The sequence below is a fragment of the Eretmochelys imbricata genome, chromosome 26 (genome assembly GCF_965152235.1).
Source record: "Eretmochelys imbricata isolate rEreImb1 chromosome 26, rEreImb1.hap1, whole genome shotgun sequence".
Classification (NCBI taxonomy): Eukaryota; Metazoa; Chordata; order Testudines; family Cheloniidae; genus Eretmochelys; species Eretmochelys imbricata.
In genome coordinates this window covers 5,334,474-5,351,883 of record NC_135597.1, presented here as the reverse complement: position 1 = coordinate 5,351,883, position 17,410 = coordinate 5,334,474, and the positions used below count along the sequence as shown (strand labels likewise).

Genomic DNA, 17,410 nt, shown 5'->3' with positions numbered 1-17,410 from the left:
GTTAGAACGCTATAAAATGTAAGTGTAGTCAGGCCCTTAGAGTTTTGAAACACCCCATCCTGTTAGCAGGTGGGGATCTTGTTGGGAAACAGCTAAGGGGCTACTGCTGACTGACTGAGGCAGGGGGCTCATTATCTTAACAAGATTAAGGGAGGAGTTCTAGAGTGTGGGCTGAACATTCCTGTGGTAGGAAACACCAAACCTTTGAGGACCAAACCTTTGATGAACTTTGTGTGCATCTGAACAAGTGGGTTTTTTAGCCATGAAAGCTTATGCCCAAATAAATATGGTAGTCTTTAAAGTGCCACCAGACTCCTTGTTATTGGTTTCTTTCTTTCTTTGTTAATACGCCAAACTCCAAGGAAGGGAATGAGCTTTTGATCCTATAGTGTGTGAACTTTGCTTGAGAACGGTTAGGAAAAGGCATCTGCTTACAACTGCATAGTTTTAGCCCTAAGCAAATTTTACGTCGATACAGTTTCCAGGTTTTTTTCCCTCCCAGGTCATCCATTTCTGTACAGTATGATGGGGGGTGGAGGGGGGGGAATTAGTCTTTTTTTTAATTTAAATGAAGTTGCTGACATAGGCTCAGTGAGAATTGCCTCAGTACTGATGAAAAGCCAAAAGTTTTAGGCCAAGATTAATACCCCCCACCACACTATTCAGGGGTCTAAAGTTAGGCACCAAAGTCTGATCTTCAAATATTCTGAGTATCCAGCAGCCTCTGTTGACTTCAGTGGGAGCCGCTGGTTCTCAGCACTTTTGAAATACCAGCCACTGACTTGGAGGCCTAACTCTGGCGCCCACAGTTTAAAGTCTTGGCCTCAGTGCCTTCCCAGTGAGAATGAATATCTGTGGAGCTCACAGAGTGATGAAGCATAAACAGGAGACTGAAAAAAGTTAAGACAGAAAGCACAAAGCAAAATTGTCACCAGTGTTTTCCACACATCAAATATAAACAAAGAGTGCGTGATCTTCAAATGATAAATAACCCCAAGAAAACAGCTACTGAAAAAGGAGGCTTTAGGAAATGGCTGTGGAATTGATCCTATATTACATGGTTGCTTAAGAAACACTCTTTGCATACAAGGGCTGCAATAAGCTTTAAGCAAGTTTAGTTCAATGGAGTCTGACTTAGCCATGCTGATAGTTCCTGTTTCAGATAATTGAGGAAATGTATGCTGCATTTGGCACCTCTGGAATGGTGGCTGAAGCATGAAGGGACATATGAATCTTCAGCGCATCTGGCACGTAAATATCTTGTGAGGCCGGATACAACAGTGCCATGCGAACTCCTGTTCTCACTGTCAGGTGACATTGTCAACAAGAAGCGGGAAACATTATCTCCTGCAAATTGTAACAAAATTTGTTTGTCTGAGCAACTGGCTGAAGGATTGAATGGACTTGTAGAATTATGTACCAAAAAAACTGCATTCAAAAATAAAACAATGTAAAACTTTAGAGCCTACATTTGTAAGCTCAACTTTCATGATAAAGAGATTGCACTACAGTACTTGTATTAGATGAGTTGAAAAATACTATTTCTTTTGTTTACTGTGAAAATATTTGTAATAAAAAATATAAAGTGAGCACTATATACTTTGTATTGTGTTGCAATTGAAATCAATATATTTGAAAATGTAGAAAACATCCAAAAATATTTAAATAAATGATATTCTATTATTAAGCGCACAATTAATCGTGATTTTTTTAAATCGCTTGACAGCCCTACTATTTATGAACTTTAGCACATCACAATTATTTACTGCAATAGTATCCATAGCGATCTCCTTGCGTCTTTCAGGGAATCAATAAAAATTCCTCATTTTCTCCCCTACAGCAAACATTCTTCTAACCAAGGTAGGCTGGATGGGATTTCTTTTAGAGTCTAGCAATGCCACTGTCATAAATATAAAGGGAAGGGTAAATACCTTTAAAATCCCTCCTGGCCAGAGGAAAAACCCTTTCACCTGTAAAGTGTTAAGAAGCTAAGATAACTGCACTGGCACCTGACCAAAATGACCAATGAGGAGACAAGATACTTTCAAAGCTGGGGCCTGGGGGGGAGAAGAAGAGAGAAACAAGGGTTCTCTCTGTCTGTGTGATGCTTTTGCCGGGACCAGAGCAGGAATGCAGGTCAGAACTCCTGTAAAAAGTTAGTAAGCAATCTAGTTAGATATACGTTAGATTCTGTTTTGTTTAAATGGCCGATAAAATAAGTTGTGCTGAATGGAATGTATATTCCTGTTTTTGTGTCTTTTTGTAACTTAAGGTTTTGCCTAGAGGGATTCTCTCTGTTTTGAATCTGATTACCCCGTAAGGTATTTACCATTCTGATTTTACAGAGGTGATCCTTTTACTTTTCTTTAATTAAAATTATCTTTTAAGAACCTGATTGCTTTTTCATTGTTCTTAAGATCCAAGGGTTTAGGTCTGTGTTCACCTACGCAAATTGGTGAGGATTTTTATCAAGCCTTCCCCAGGAAAGAAGGTGTAGTGCTTGGGGGCATATTTTGGGGCGGGGGGGGGAGGGAAGAGACATTTCCAAGTGGGCACCTCCCCTGTTATTATCGTTAGACACTTTGGTGGTGGCAGCGTTTAACCTAAGCTGGTAAGAATAAGCTTAGGGGGTCTTTCATACAGGTGCCCACATCTGTACCCTAGAGTTCAGAGTCGGGAAGGAACCTTGACAGCCACTCCTACTCTGGTACTGTAGAACAACTTGAGGCACCTGTTACAAAATTCCCAGCACTTGCTGACCCAGAGCGGCAAATTCCGACTTGGGAATCCAACAATGCTTTGTGGCATCATTTCTGATTTAGCATGGGATTGTGCTGTGCACACAAGTGGTAAAATGTGTAGTGTTTCCAGGGCAGATCACTCATAAAAACCTACAAAAGGTACATATCTAGTTTTAGACATGCTGCAAGAACTGTCCTTCCTCACCCACACCTACCATAAATGAGCTACCAAAGTTTATTACTTCTTTAGGACCAAAAAGGTACTCAACACTCTATATTGTTCATAAACAGAGGCAATCCCTGCCCCAGGGAGTTTATAATTTAAAGAACAAGAATGAGAGAGTTTAAGTAGGAGGTGAAACTGCTGACATGCAACAGTAGAAACTAGTCAAACTACTCAGATGCAAACAAATATCGCAGCATAATTTCACTGAGGCTCAGCTTTCCCCCCGCCCCCCCAAATAAGGATGACGGTTTGTTACAGGGTATTAAAAGGAGGAATGATAATAATGTGCCTAGTTTAGTAATATAAAAGCATGCCTTCGGTGAGTATGTGATGGTTATCCTAGTGGCACTTACATATTTAGCAAACTGCAAGTGCAAACAATGAATTAGAAAAAAAGAAAAAGAGGAAGGGCAGAGGCCCATTTAGTCCCACAGAATGAAATGGATAAAGATAAACCCTCCTGTGAAGGAGCAGATCAACCGACTTTCAGTTCTGTCTGACCAGCTGGAAACAACATGTATTTCAGCCTGTTGTGTTCTGGGTTTGCAGTTTTGTCAAACACTTAGAAATAGCAAGATCCAAACACACACAGAAGAGACTCTGCAAGCTTGACTCAAATCATAGTGCTTTAATGGAGCAGTAACCTGACCCACTGCATAAGTAGATCCCTGCAAATCTGCGGATAGTCGCTTTATATCCACATCCACAGACCATGTTTGCGGGTTGCAGACCCTATATGGGTACAAGTTTTATAACCGTGCAAGGCTCTATGCATAAGAGGAAAAGAAGCCCTTGCAACTTATCCTCTGTTTCAGAAACTTATGAAGCAAGAGAACAATGTATAATGTGCACAATTCTTAGTTGCTCTTATATAGACTAGGAGCTTAATCTGGCTAAAAGTTTTACATAAAGCAAGTCTTGGCTCTTGCAGATCGTTAACTAAGATTTAGATTATCAATCCAAATAATTGATATTAAAAATATACCTCATTGCAAGGCACTCAGATGTTCAGACAGTAGTAAGCTCCTTCACAAGAATGATGTTTGTCCAGGGTCTCTTGTTATTTTCTCCACTTTAAGAAATCTTTTACATGAAAGTGAGACACTACCTTATTCGATAAAATTGATTTTAACCAATTAATTCCTGTAGAAGTTAGCACTTCCTCCGTATTCTTGCCCACTACATTTGACGAAGGTCAGCCACCATTTCCAACTGAACTGTCACAAGGCAAGCAGTGCAGCCATTGTGAGCATCACTTGTTCATGCAGGAGTGAAACAGCTTTGCTGGATATAACAGTATAGGGTGATCAGATGAAAGATGCCATCATCTGGACAAATCAAACTCCTTTTTGCAAGGCTCTGATGTCTATTTAACCACAAGTTAATAACCCCATAGTGCTTTATGAAAACAGGGAATATAATCCTATGTAATCCAAGTAAATGTTCCCTATTTCAGTAAATCAGGTGCTAAGATCCAGGCTACTCATGATTAGGGCCCTATCAAATTCACTGTCCATTTTGGTCAATTTCACGGTCATAGGATTTTAAAATTAGTAAATTTCATGATTTCAGCTATTTAAATGTGAAATGTCAAGGTGTTGTAATTTTAGGGGTCCTGACCCCAAAGGGAGTTGTGCTGCTGGCGGTGGCGCTGCCCTCAGAGCTGGGCGGCTGGAGGGCGGCTGGAGAGCGGCAGCTGCTTGCCGGGAGCCCAGCTCTGAAGACAGAGCCACCAGCAGCAGCAGCAGCGCAGAAGGAAGGATGGCCTGGCATGGTATTGCCACTCTTACTTCTGTGCTGCTGCTGCTGGGGGCGCTGCCTTCAGAGCTGGGCGCCTGACCAACAGCTGCCGCTCTCCAGCTGCCCAGCTCCGAGGGCAGCGCAGAAGTAAGGGTGGCAATATCGTGACCCCCCCTAAAATAACCTGGTGACCCCCCCTGCAACTCCCTTTTGGGTCAGGACCCCCAATTTGAGAAATGCTGGTCTCCCCTGTAAAATCTGTATAGTATAGGGTAAAAGCACACAAAAGACCAGATTTCATGGTCCGTGACGTGTTTTTCATGGCTGTGAATTTGGTAGGGCCCTACTCACAAGACATTCCTAAACACAGAGGCTACTTCTACACAGGTACTACCAATATTTAGCTACACAAATTTGTAAAGGGGTTGGAAACGCTTTAGATTTTCCCATTAAAAAGAAATCTATTCCTGAGAAATCTAGCTGTGAAAAGCACTATAGAAAATAAGTTTGGTTTTTAGACACCTTGAGTGGCAGGGCTGGAAGATGATGTGTAACCTTTGTTTTCAGAACTCAAAATTGGGCAAATATGGCAAACGCTCATTGTAGTTCTTCACTTCTTGAGGTCTCTTAACCATAGATTCGTTAACACATCAGAGGCTTGGACAGAATCATCACCATACACTTGCAAGGACAAGGAGCAGCTGTGAAATAAGGGGTTATCTTGATTGACATGGGTTGAAACTACACATTTACACAGTGCTCCAAACAAATCAAGAGCTAGGGAAGATAATATTCTGATTGGTAAACTGGCAAAATAATCCCTGGAGTGCTTCATTTGAGAATACCACAGTTCCAAATTCCTACTCTTCAGTTAGTTTTTAACTAAATAAGATGTATTTTGTAAACCTCGCCAGAAGCCTTATAATAGTGAACTGCTTCTAAAGTCACAGATCCATTTTCCCATACAGACTTGCATTTTGTTATAAAGAGGGGGAAACAGTTTTGTAAACTCTCCCACTGTGTTTGGGACACAGATAGGAGTGGAAGATAAGGAATTTCATTGGGCTTTGGTGTTTGAAACGGAAAAATAAGATGAGTCAACTACCAGTACTAGTAACGCTTGCTGCCATGAAGAAACAAGCTGGCTTTCAAATTCCTGGATATTTCTCCCTCAACTAACAAGAGCTATGGACTCAACATTTGGGGCTTTAGCTGTGCAAACAAAAGCCAGCTTGCAGGTGCAACAATCAAAAGTGCACAGGGTCTTCCCCTGCTATACATTTCACAGCCATTGATATTGGTGATTGACAGTATGTTCCAGACATTCAATACACTACAGATGTAATATTTTACCTAAATGGGAACACATTACAAAGAAACCAAAAATTAAATCAAGCACTCTGCATTGACAAGCCCGAGCCATGCACTATGCAGATTCCTTAGGGATGCAGAGCTGCTCTCATCCCGATTTTAAAAAAAACCCAAAACAAAAAAATCCACCCGAGATGTGTGCTGAGTTCCATAACTAGTGAACACCCTGGAGGTACCTCAGTGTAAAGCCTCTATGAGGCTGCTGTATCTCTTCATCCATAAAACTGCAGAAGCTCAGCAAAGCTTGCAAACCTATCTTTAACTTACTGATTTAACTAGAGGCACTTTAGAACATTATCCTCTACTGATATTTCTTTAGCAGTGTTCTCAAGTACAACATCCTTGGACTATAACTCCTGCAGTCACCAAGTTCATAAACACACTCAGCTAATGATACAAAAGCACAGAGCCTTCAAATAAGAAATTAAGCCAAACACTTGGAGGATACAGAAATAACACTTCACTTCTACCTAATGTGAACACAGAAAACAAAACTATTAATTCAAAGTGACAGGTTACTGGATAGACCAGTAAAGAGGTATATTTGAGAACCATGCATTAAGTGCAGAAAATTCCACTGCAGGAGAAAAATAAATCCTTCACAGGTCTGAAAGCACAGTGTAGAAGGTATACAGATGAAGAACTCATTTTACTGGCAAGAGATGAAAAGGATGGAGGTATTAAGAGACGGCTCTGAAGTGGCAGCATTTCACGAATAGGAAAATGGTGTCTGCTGTTTTTATAGTGATCTTACTAACAAGTGAAAGCGTGTGGTCCACTGATAACTACAGTAAATTATTAAAAGGATACATTTTTGTTCCTGAATAAGATATTTTTATGAATTTATCCACTCATACGATGGATTTGTTGGGCACTGGTGTAGTTACGACCCCATACGTGGGTGGCTTTGGTAGGTTTGGCAATTTCGCAGGAAAGACTAGTTCAGGACAGGGCACTGGTAAGTACCTGTTTAAACAGGAAAACTGGGAAAAATAATCACATCAGTGTCTAGCAAGTTCAGCAAGCACAGAATTAATCTTTTCAAACTTCACATACTTCCATTCAAAACTGAGGAATAGGCTTAGTCCATCTGCTACATCAAAGTTGGTCTTCTGCTGCAGAATGCTGCATGGCCAAATGGACCTGGACTGGAAGTCTGCAACTCTGCATGATCCCGATTGCTTAGTGCTTCAAAGCTTACAACTTTGTATTATGTTGTTTGACTTTTATATCAGAGGTTCTCAAACTGGGGGTCGGGAACCCTCGGGGGGGTCACAAGGTTATTACTCAGTGGAGTGGGGGAGGAGATCACGAACTGTCAGCCTACACCCCAAACCCCACTTTGCATCCAGCATTTATAATGGTATTAGATATATAAAACAATTGTTTTTAATTTATGGGGGGGGGGTCATACTCAGAGGCTTGCTATGTGAAAGGGTTACCAGTACAAAAGTTGAAGAACCACTGGTTTATATAATATTGAAAAATGAAATGAGTCATGACATGTATAACTTACTTGAGAAAATATTGAACCAAAACAGACATTCCGATGCTAAGTATTATAGTTACATATATTAGTATAACATCCACAATTTGAATATGGTAACTAAAGTTAAATGTAACGTGGAGTGCATTAACGAAGTTTTTAAAACATGGGACTAACTAGATTATCCTGGGGCAGTAAAAAAAAACATTTTACCTGGCAAAAATCACCTCTGGTAAATACCATCCCATCCCTGAGCTTTGGAAAAGACGGGTTTATGGCTTGTATCACTACAAGGTGGCTATGGGTTTAGATGTATGCCACACCCAGGGTAAGTTTTCTTTTCTCTGGAACTCTGCACCCAGAGTATTATGCGGGCACACAACAGAACACTCATTAAAATGGAACAGTGTCAACAGAAAGCTGTGATGTAAAACAAGTGTTGCATTCCTGATACAAAAAGTGATGTGAAGCAGTGCACTTCATTCCATGCCCAGCTGTAGTTAACCAGGTTTGCAGTTGATGTGATGCAACCCAGACCAGTGACAGGCAACAAGATACCCTGTTAGACACAGTGGGTATGCCTACACTGCAATGAAAAACCCACAACTGGCCCAGATCAGCTGACACAGGCTCAAAGGGCTTAGGCTACATGGCATAAAACTGCAGTGTAGATGCTCTGGCTCCCAAGGATTAGAGCTCTGGGGCCTTCCCTCCTTGTGGATGTCTCAGCACCTGGGCTCCAGCCCGAGCATCTATGCTGCCACTTTATAGCCCCCAAGTCCAAGTCAGCTGACCTGGGCCAGCCATGGGTGTTGTATTGCAGTGCAGACAGACCCCCAATCTTGTCACTGGCAAGGGCACTCCAAAATTCTGAAACTTTCAATTAGCCGCTAAAGCATGTTTTCTGTTTTGCGGTGCTTGGCTAATGGATTGGAATCTGTGAGCTCTGTTATGTGAATGGTCCTCAAGCCCACTTTTTACACTGTGACATCAACTCATTTTTCTAGAATGTAGTAATGGATTAGAAAAAAAGATAAGTAACTGAACAGGTACATTCACTATACCCATTCTATATACGCCATCACAGCACAGTGAAGGGTCTGAGTGCCTTAAAGAGCAGATTCAGAACCCTACCTTTACTTCCCAAAATGCTTTTGGCTTTCAAAATCTACCACAGGAAAAAAAGATTGTGAACGCCTCCAGCAAAGTGCTGGGCACCTTCAGTTCCCACTGGGGATAATGGGACTTGAGGATATTCAACTTCACCCAAAATCAAGTTCACTGTCAATTCATGTGAAAGATTCATGTTTTGAAACAGATTATTTAAATGTGAAGCTGATGCCCTGGTTCTGATAACGAAGGGACAAACACTGCCCCACAATATTTCACAAAATTACCATATTAGTTATAGGGAGCACAGAACAGACTTCAGATATTATGTTTGCTTCCATATCAAGGTGCAGTCTTGACCTTAGCAGAGATGCTTTCTAAGTGGGTGGTTACTAACTACCTTTCACCAAAAGTTCTAGGAACTAGTGTACACTTAAGTGGGGTGGGAAGAAACAACAAGCAGAATTCTTATCTATCACCTACCTTCGTGCAAATCTGAGGATCTCTCACCATATCACTCCTAGGGGAATTTTGCGCCAAAAATTAAAAATTCTGTGTACAGTATTTTAAAATTATGCATATTTTATTTGTCAAAATAAAGCAATATAATCACACTGGTTTCAATTATTTATGTATTGTAGTTTAAATACATTACAATGGATTGAGAATGGGATTGGGGAGCATTGGAGGAAATCCCCAACTCCCCTCTCTCTAATAGTAATGTAGCTAGTATTGATCCTTTACTTCTAGTTATTAGTCAACAAATATATGCAGCCATACGCTCCTTGTTACATGATACACGACCAAAAAGCAAGTGAGGCTGGGGACTCAAACTCACAATTTATATTGAGTACTGACCATCTCCAGAAAGGTGAGTAGCAAACAGTTCATGGAACACATTTTGATAGGAATTTTTTTTCAGTTAAAAAATGTAGACCAGTTCTAATCACTGAAGCACCATAAGTATTTATAAGGCCACACTACCCTTTACAGTAAGGCTCCTTTACACCACTCTGGCAATGTTAAGGAGCCTTAATATTTTTACACCTGTTTTATACTCCTGGGGGAATTCACTAAGAACAATGAGAACAATTCACTAAGCAGGCAGACTGCTACATTCTGCTCTGCCTGAGGGGACAGAGCCTGCCCCATGCCTACCTCCTCAGAAACACCCCAAAGTCCTGCTCCTCCACGCCAAACACGCCACAATAGCGAGCAAGAGGGACAGTCTCTCTCTCACACGCATTCACGACTGCTCAGCGCCGCCCCCCCCCCAGCCAGTGATTTACGTCTGGCTGCTCTGGGCACTCAAACTGACCTGCCTGCACTGCTGGGGAAGGGTGCATGACCACTCTTGTGGCTTCCTTTTGCTTCCCCGCCAGAAGTCTTTTTTCTGTGAGGAAGCAAAGAAGTCTGTGGGGGGCCATGAATTCTGCACATGCGCAGTGACGCAGAATTCCTCCATGAGTACCACGTGCACTCAGAATAATGCAAGCCAACAGACACAGCAGGTGGAGTTGTTATCCTTGTACTATACTCCAACTCCTAATGTCAAAATATTATAAGTAATATTTTCTCCATAACAAGCTCGCTTAACCCCAGTAGGCAATCAAGAACATGGTGAGCATTAGCGAACAAAAACGTAGCCAGCAAGCACCTGTAATTGCACACTAAATGTCTATTCAACACAACCAAACCTCAGAATGCAGTAGGTACTACCATAACCATTTATGTGGCACCATTATAGTATATGGGTTCACTTTGCATGTTTCAGTGAATGCTAGTACAGGGAGCACATATTTATGGTTGCACTGTACAGCCACATTTGCTGGATTCACTTAGTACTTTATGCAATCGCCCTGCTAGGCTGCAGCTCCTCTAAAGATCTTATTTAAGTCTCATTTGGGTCACAATTATGCAATTCTTCAGGAATCATTTCCCTCATAGCACAAAACCATGATGTAATTTAGACAAATAGAAAAATCTAACAGTGCCACAGTTAGATGGCATGGGGAAAACGCAGAGAGCCTGTTGGAGGTCAAGCTTGAGGTACAATGAGAACTGTATAGATGCTATAGACTTGTACTGGCTAAGCTGCGTTTGGAGGATTGAACAGCCCCTGCCCACAACTTACATGGCCAAATTCAAAGCTCTAAGGTTAAGTATTCCCTTCTATTGAGCTGAAAAAGGAAATGCAGGCAACTAAGTCACACAAACAATTCCGTCTCAAAGAGCATCACAGATGATTTATAAGTGTCTCCTTGAATCACACAGCTGAATCAAAACAAGCTACATTTTACCTCTTAAATCTGCCAGTAAAAACAGGACTTTTTTGTACTTTGCTATAATTGGTCTGAGCATTAGACCAACTGCAGTTCATAGTGACACACTGCCCAAAACCAAGGGCAACAGGACAACAAGAACAGTAAAGGAAGTGATTTGCTGTATTACAGAGGGTTCAGTGTTCTTTAATACTTCCCTAATTGTGTTAGTGTTAGATATTGGAGGCAACACAGTCTGTTAGAACAGGGGGCTAGGAGTTCAGACTCTTGAGTTCTAGGATATGTCTGCACTGCTCACATTACAGCGCGGCTGCAGTAGTGCTGTGACACGGGCAGTGTAGACACGCTTTATTGCCGGGGAAGAGCTCTCTTTTTTCACACCCCTGGACGACTAAAGTTTTACACTGCCACTTTCAGCACTAGACACAGCCCTAGTCTCAGCTCTGACACTCACTCATTGCATGACCTTTACATTTCACTCCACTATGCCTTTTTTTCCTCTGTAATATGGGTCTCAATGTCACAGGGAGGAGGCAAGACTTAATTCTATAAAGTGCTTTGAAATCTTTAGATGAATTATAGACTGTATTCCTACCTAGGAACTGCGGGCAAGATTCTGAACCCATTGAAATCAATGGTATAATCTCCCACTGATTTTGGTGGGGAGAGGATTTCACCAAATTCCTCTCTTCTCAACACGTTACTAATGAGTGTGAAAAACTTGAAGCAGCCAACACATTTTCCTCCCCTCTCCTTTCAGAGATAACTGTTTCATGACATAATCATCTGAACAGAGGATAGAGTGAGTACATGCCTTTATATATAGTGCCTCTGAGATCAGCTGTCTCTTACAAAAGGTGTTTTACCTGCTTCCTAGGAGAGTAGCACATTCTATAAAACAAGCCACCCGAGCAGGCTAAGAGGTAGAATGGAAACAGCTAACCAATTGCTAGTGATTTGGTCCCCCAAGCTCAAAAGGAGCTGGAGCTTAAGCTTCCCCTTGTTTTACTTTCAGAATTTTGACACTGAAATAATGATAATCACAGCACCAACAAGTTATGTACCTAAATCCATGAATTCTTGGGTTCCATTTAAAATACCACTCTGATCCACTTGCCACAAAGTTATCCAGTAATTCTGTTGCTCAGTGGCTGGACAGTAAAATAAAAATCTAATTTCCAAAAGAAAAGGTGGTAACGCTATTTTAAGTTGCTTGTGTATTTTTCCCCTGGTTCTTGAGCAGATCTCAGACTATTCTGGGATAAGTCCTTCACAAGAGCGGTCAGACAGCCCAATGACATGCTGAAGGTAAAAACATGGACTATAAACACGCACAGAAAAAAAAACACCAGTATTTAAGCAAAATTATAGTTGGGCGGTGGGCTAAATTGCGATTCTTTTACCAAGCAAACATGAAGTTATACAGATAGCAAATAGGAAATACACATCTAGTCTCCTAGTTTCCTTTGGGGCAAAATGTGTCCCGGAGCCAAATGATTTTGTGTTTGATCCAAGACAACGTCCTTTTGGAATACAGAAATACACCAACAAAATTCAGGAGCTATTAGGGTTTGAGAGTGCCAGGGGATTGGCCCTGCAAGACATTCATTAAAAAATACAATAGGCAGTACTTCAAGAATCACACATAAGAGGCTATTAGCATGCATGGACACAGGTGTTTTTTTTAAATACTCACTCCAATTTCATGCTTCAGGTTGTGCGCACTACATGCCATATTTTTATGGGAAACAGTCATTTTTCTTGATTTCAGTCTCAAGTTTTCCCTTCTTAACTCTGAGCCTCCATTTATCCAAACAACAGATGTTATCAGAAGGTCTCCACCACATTTTCCCAATACAACAGTTCTGAGGTGAGAGGGCATTAATTTACAATGAACGTATTTCATCCTGCCTCTTCATTTGCTTCCCAACAATGCACTTCAAGGACCTAGCTCCACATCTGAATCCATCTTACAGCACAAATATAGGCTTCTTCCAAGTCTGGAAGTTTGCTGATTTGAATTAACTGCTGCCAGTTTAATTAGAAGTTACAATCAGAGGGCTAACATCCCTTTACTTTTGCCCATATCACTTAACCCCAGGTTTTTCATATGCAAGCGGTCAGTTAAGTTCTCCGTTCTATCTATCACAGTAAGAGACAGACCACTTACTGTGCCTATGAAGCTACCCCTATAGAACCTGACCTGTTACATTTCAAGAGCAAAAGATCTTGCACTATAAACCTACAGGTCGGGTTACCCAGAGCACGTAAAGGTAATATGATCACTGATAAAGTGAGGCAACAATTTTTCACTGATGTAATTAGGTCTTATCTTCAGGTCCAGGGGACTCTTCAGGTACAACTCAGTACACAAAGCCAGAGAAGCAGTTGTTACCCTTGCCTACATCAACATTTCCCCAAAAGGCATATTCTAACTCATCAGGTATCTCCCAATAAGTTTACCCATTTTAGATTACAATAGGACATCAGATCCCAGATCTAAAAGAGAAATACAGCAAATCTGTTTCCAAGGAAAAAGAAAAAAAGACTCATCACTACTTTCCCCACAAAGTTATTTCTAATGATCTCTCTTCATCTCCTGTTTCCATCGCATATATTGGAGTTGGAATGACACTTGCAGACTGAAAAGAGCAGGTAGAAACATTAACTCAAACCAAGGCAGGAAGGGAAGAGCATCTATACTAGTCCTCTAAGACTGCACAGCTTTCCACAGCCACACACGATACAGAATTCTCTGCTACTGTACCATTATGACAGTCCTTTTCATTCCTAGACCCTGCACAGTAATCCTGAAGAGCTGTCCAGCAGAAAACTATCCCAACTGGCTTTGACTATGTGGATTGCAGACAGAAAAGAAGTGGCATTTTCTACATTCACAGAGTTCCATTTTTAAAAAAACCTACAGAACATGATGCTACAGTCCTTCAGCTGTGGTCTCAAAGAACTCAACTCTGCTTCCACTTTCATCAACTTGCATCATATTGTAAACTCAATAACTCATAATTATAAATAAACCTACACTTTTGCACTTTGTTAAGTATTAACATGCAAGTTCTAATGACAGTAACTCTGGAGAGTCAATATTTAACAACTGGACTGGAAGTTTGACAAAATATGGCCTCTCTGCTGCTAGTCTTCTATACTATATCATCCAGATATCAGTTATCTGAAACACTCTATTATCCAAAACAGAATCAAGTCTCAAGTTATACGCTACAAAGAAAATGGTCTCACTAATCCAAACTTATATTCAATGTCTTCCTGTATCAAGGGTGTTCCAGTCTTGTAAACAAGCATAGTTTATAATAGAGCCCACACAGCCTACTCACAAAATATCTAAACAACTGGATCAGCATTAGAAATAGTGTGTTGGGTTTTTTTTGTTTTTTTTTTTTTAAAGCACTATAACAAACAGGAATTGACTCCACTCATCTAATCAGTGATTTTCCCCCAGCCAGAAAAAAATCTAGAAATCCTGAGGCAGCTTTGAACGAAGAGCCTCTTCAGAGGTAGCTATACTTTTCTGGCGCCAAAGCAAAATAAAGACACACACACAAAAAATGAAAAAAAAAAAATCATCCAGTTACAGATATGTAACTTGTCCATTAGCACTAGTTATAAAGAGCTACACTTATGCCTTCTGATAAGTCTCCTGTAGTTTGGTGACAGGTTAACAGTACTTGCAAATAAATCTCCATTGGAGTGGAACATCTTCAAGCATCTTGTGTTAAAGTTTAACTAGTGCATTTGAAGCTAGCAATATTAATTACGTTCTTACGGCCCCAATTCCGTTTGCTTGACCCAATATTTAAAAAAGAAAAAGCCTGTTTTAAAATGACAAGAACAGCAAGAGATACTGTGTCACCAGATTCTGTGATCTATCCGTAAAGTCACAGGTTAAACTGCGAAGCTGATATCTCACTAATGACAAACCAAATAATACAACCATTCTCCAGTATTGTTATGGCATGTAAATTGTTTAGTAACACAGCAATCCCCAACAGATTATCTAGGCTGGATTTGATAAGATTATTTCAACCCCACTAGTCAACCTGAGAATTGCACGGGTTACATTCTGAGTTAATAAACTACTCACCCTTGTGGTTCACTGAGGTACCAGATGCAGAATATATTTATTTAGAAGTTACACGAATAAGTAACTATCTAAACTTTTTTTTTTTAACTCTAATATGCATATAATCACAAATTCAATCACTATTATGGGAAAACATTATTTCCTCCATTCTACCATTTGTGCTACAATATTTCTAATTCTAGGGCAAGTCCTTTACAATGTGCTTCATGAAAGTAAAGGAGTACTTGTGGCACCTGAGAGACTAACAAATTTATTTGAGCATAAGCTTTCGTGAGCTACAGCTCACTTCATCGGAGCTCACGAAAGCTTATGATCAAATAAATTTGTTAGTCTTTAAGGTGCCATAAGTACTCCTTTTCTTTTTGCAAATACAGACCAACACGGCTGCTACTCTGAAACCTTCATGTAAGTGTGGCTATGTAAATTGATAACAGGGGCACTATCAGCTTAGACTTGGCTCAGAGTTTAAATTTTGTAGGATCTCTAAATGTATCTCCACAAACTTATTTTGAATCCAACAAACAGTTTTTAAATAAACAGTTCCCATTCACTGTTTGAAATATAAACAAAGCAAAAGAAAAACCCTGAAAACTGACAAGAGTCAGTTTCTTTTTCAGGGTCTTTCTTTTGCTTGTTTATATTTCAAACAGTGAATGGGAACTGTTTATTTAAAAACAACTGTTTGTTGGATTCAAAATAAAAGTTTGTGGAGATTAAATTTTGTAAGATCTCTAAATGTATCTCTACAAACTTTTATTTTGAATCCAACAAACAGTTGTTTTTAAATAAAAAACAGTTCCCATTCACTGTTTGAAATATAAACAAAGCAAAAGAAAGACCCTGAAAAAGAAACTGACTCTTACATAAAGGTGAAACTGACAAAACATTGATTTTAAGATGTCCAAGCAAAGAGAAATTACAAAACTGAAGAACACACATCTTGTGAAATGGAATTTTGAAGCTTTCATTTTTAATACCTCATGGTGTAATTAGTCATAGGCAATAGCTGTTTACATATTATTTTTAATTTGACAATATCTCTTAATAAAATGTTTAATAGCTACTTTAAAGCTTGCTTTGAAAGGCTTCAGAAAAAGATCACCAATACCATCTAGTTAAAAAAACCTTGATCTGTTAGTTAACACTAACACCACCAATCACGGCTATGCTCTTCAATAAAGTATCACTGAAGTTCAAGATGGAAAGTTAACTATTAGGTCAGCTCCTCCAACCCCTGGCCATTGTTCTCCACGGCTGACACATCTCAGAGACTCACCCAATCTGTACAACACACAAATGAAGGTATTTCCACTGCTTCCCTTGTGAGACTATGCCACCATATGGTGTATACCAAAGGCAGAAAGTTTCTTTCCGATATTCAAGCTACATTTTCCCTTTCTTAATTTCACCCCATGGTTCCTGGCAATAAGGCCCAAAATCCAACTAACATGTATTTATCGCCTCATTTTCAAACCATATGAACTTCATATCAGCAGACATTTTATGGGAGACCAATAATCCAGGCCATGGTGTCAGACCCAAAGCCAAGACTTCTGCCATGTCCAATTTGAAGCTCCCTCAGCTCTTCTCACTTTGGGGTTGGCAGCCCCTTACTACTTTTAACCAGAAAGGGGGTGAACACCAGAAGGGCTTAGCAGAGTACAGGCAAAAGTTTCCAGTCTTCTCTGCCTACAAAATAACCCAGGAAAACTTCAAAGCCCTCTGACACTAAGAGTGACCAGCTACTCTAGCTAACGCTGACTATCTAGAGTGCTTTCAGGCATTATTTCCTGGAGCAAAGTGCCCAGTTGCGGCAGCTGATGGCAGATTGAGGGCTCCAATCCTGTGCAACCATGCCCCAAATTCCCCTTCTCGCCCACCAGTGTTGCTGGTGACAGGCTCCCTCCGAGGCTGCTGCCCACCGCGGCCTGTTGCCCACCGCCCTTGGGCTGCTGCTAATGGCTGGCACCTGGGAAACCAAACAGCGAGCGGAGGCTGCACGCAGGGAACATAATGCAGCCCGGGCCCCTCACCAGCTGCTGGCTGGGGGTGCAGTCTGTGCACCCTTTGCTCCCGCAGGACCCAGCACCCAGTTGCCCCTTGGTCTGCAAGGCCTCTCTCCTGGCTCCCACCAGCCTGCACAGGGCACGTGTGGGTGGGTGGGTGGGTGGGTGTGCGTGCGTGGGGGGGGGCAATCAATGCTCGAGCAACGCTCAGTGTCGGGGGGGTCCATGCCCCCCTTGACTTCCAGGTGCCCCAGCCCGGGGGCAGGGGGGGAAGCAGCCCCCTCCCCTTTTCCAGAGGGAGGAGCTGCCCTAGCAGGAGGCGGCCCGGGCC

At 41.1% G+C, this 17,410-nt stretch overlaps 1 protein-coding gene across 2 annotated transcripts in view; it reads right to left on the bottom strand.

Moving 5' to 3' along the window:
* The window catches only part of XPO7 (exportin 7), a 71,542-nt gene extending 58,759 nt beyond the window's left edge, over nt 1–12,783 (bottom strand). For both annotated transcript variants that reach the window (XM_077805860.1, XM_077805861.1), the window contains exon 1: nt 12,653–12,783. In XM_077805860.1, coding sequence (XP_077661986.1) covers nt 12,653–12,712 — 60 coding nt within the window. In that variant the 5' untranslated portion in view covers nt 12,713–12,783. The remainder of the gene's footprint in view (nt 1–12,652) is intronic.
* Between the last annotated feature and the right edge of the window lie 4,627 nt (nt 12,784–17,410).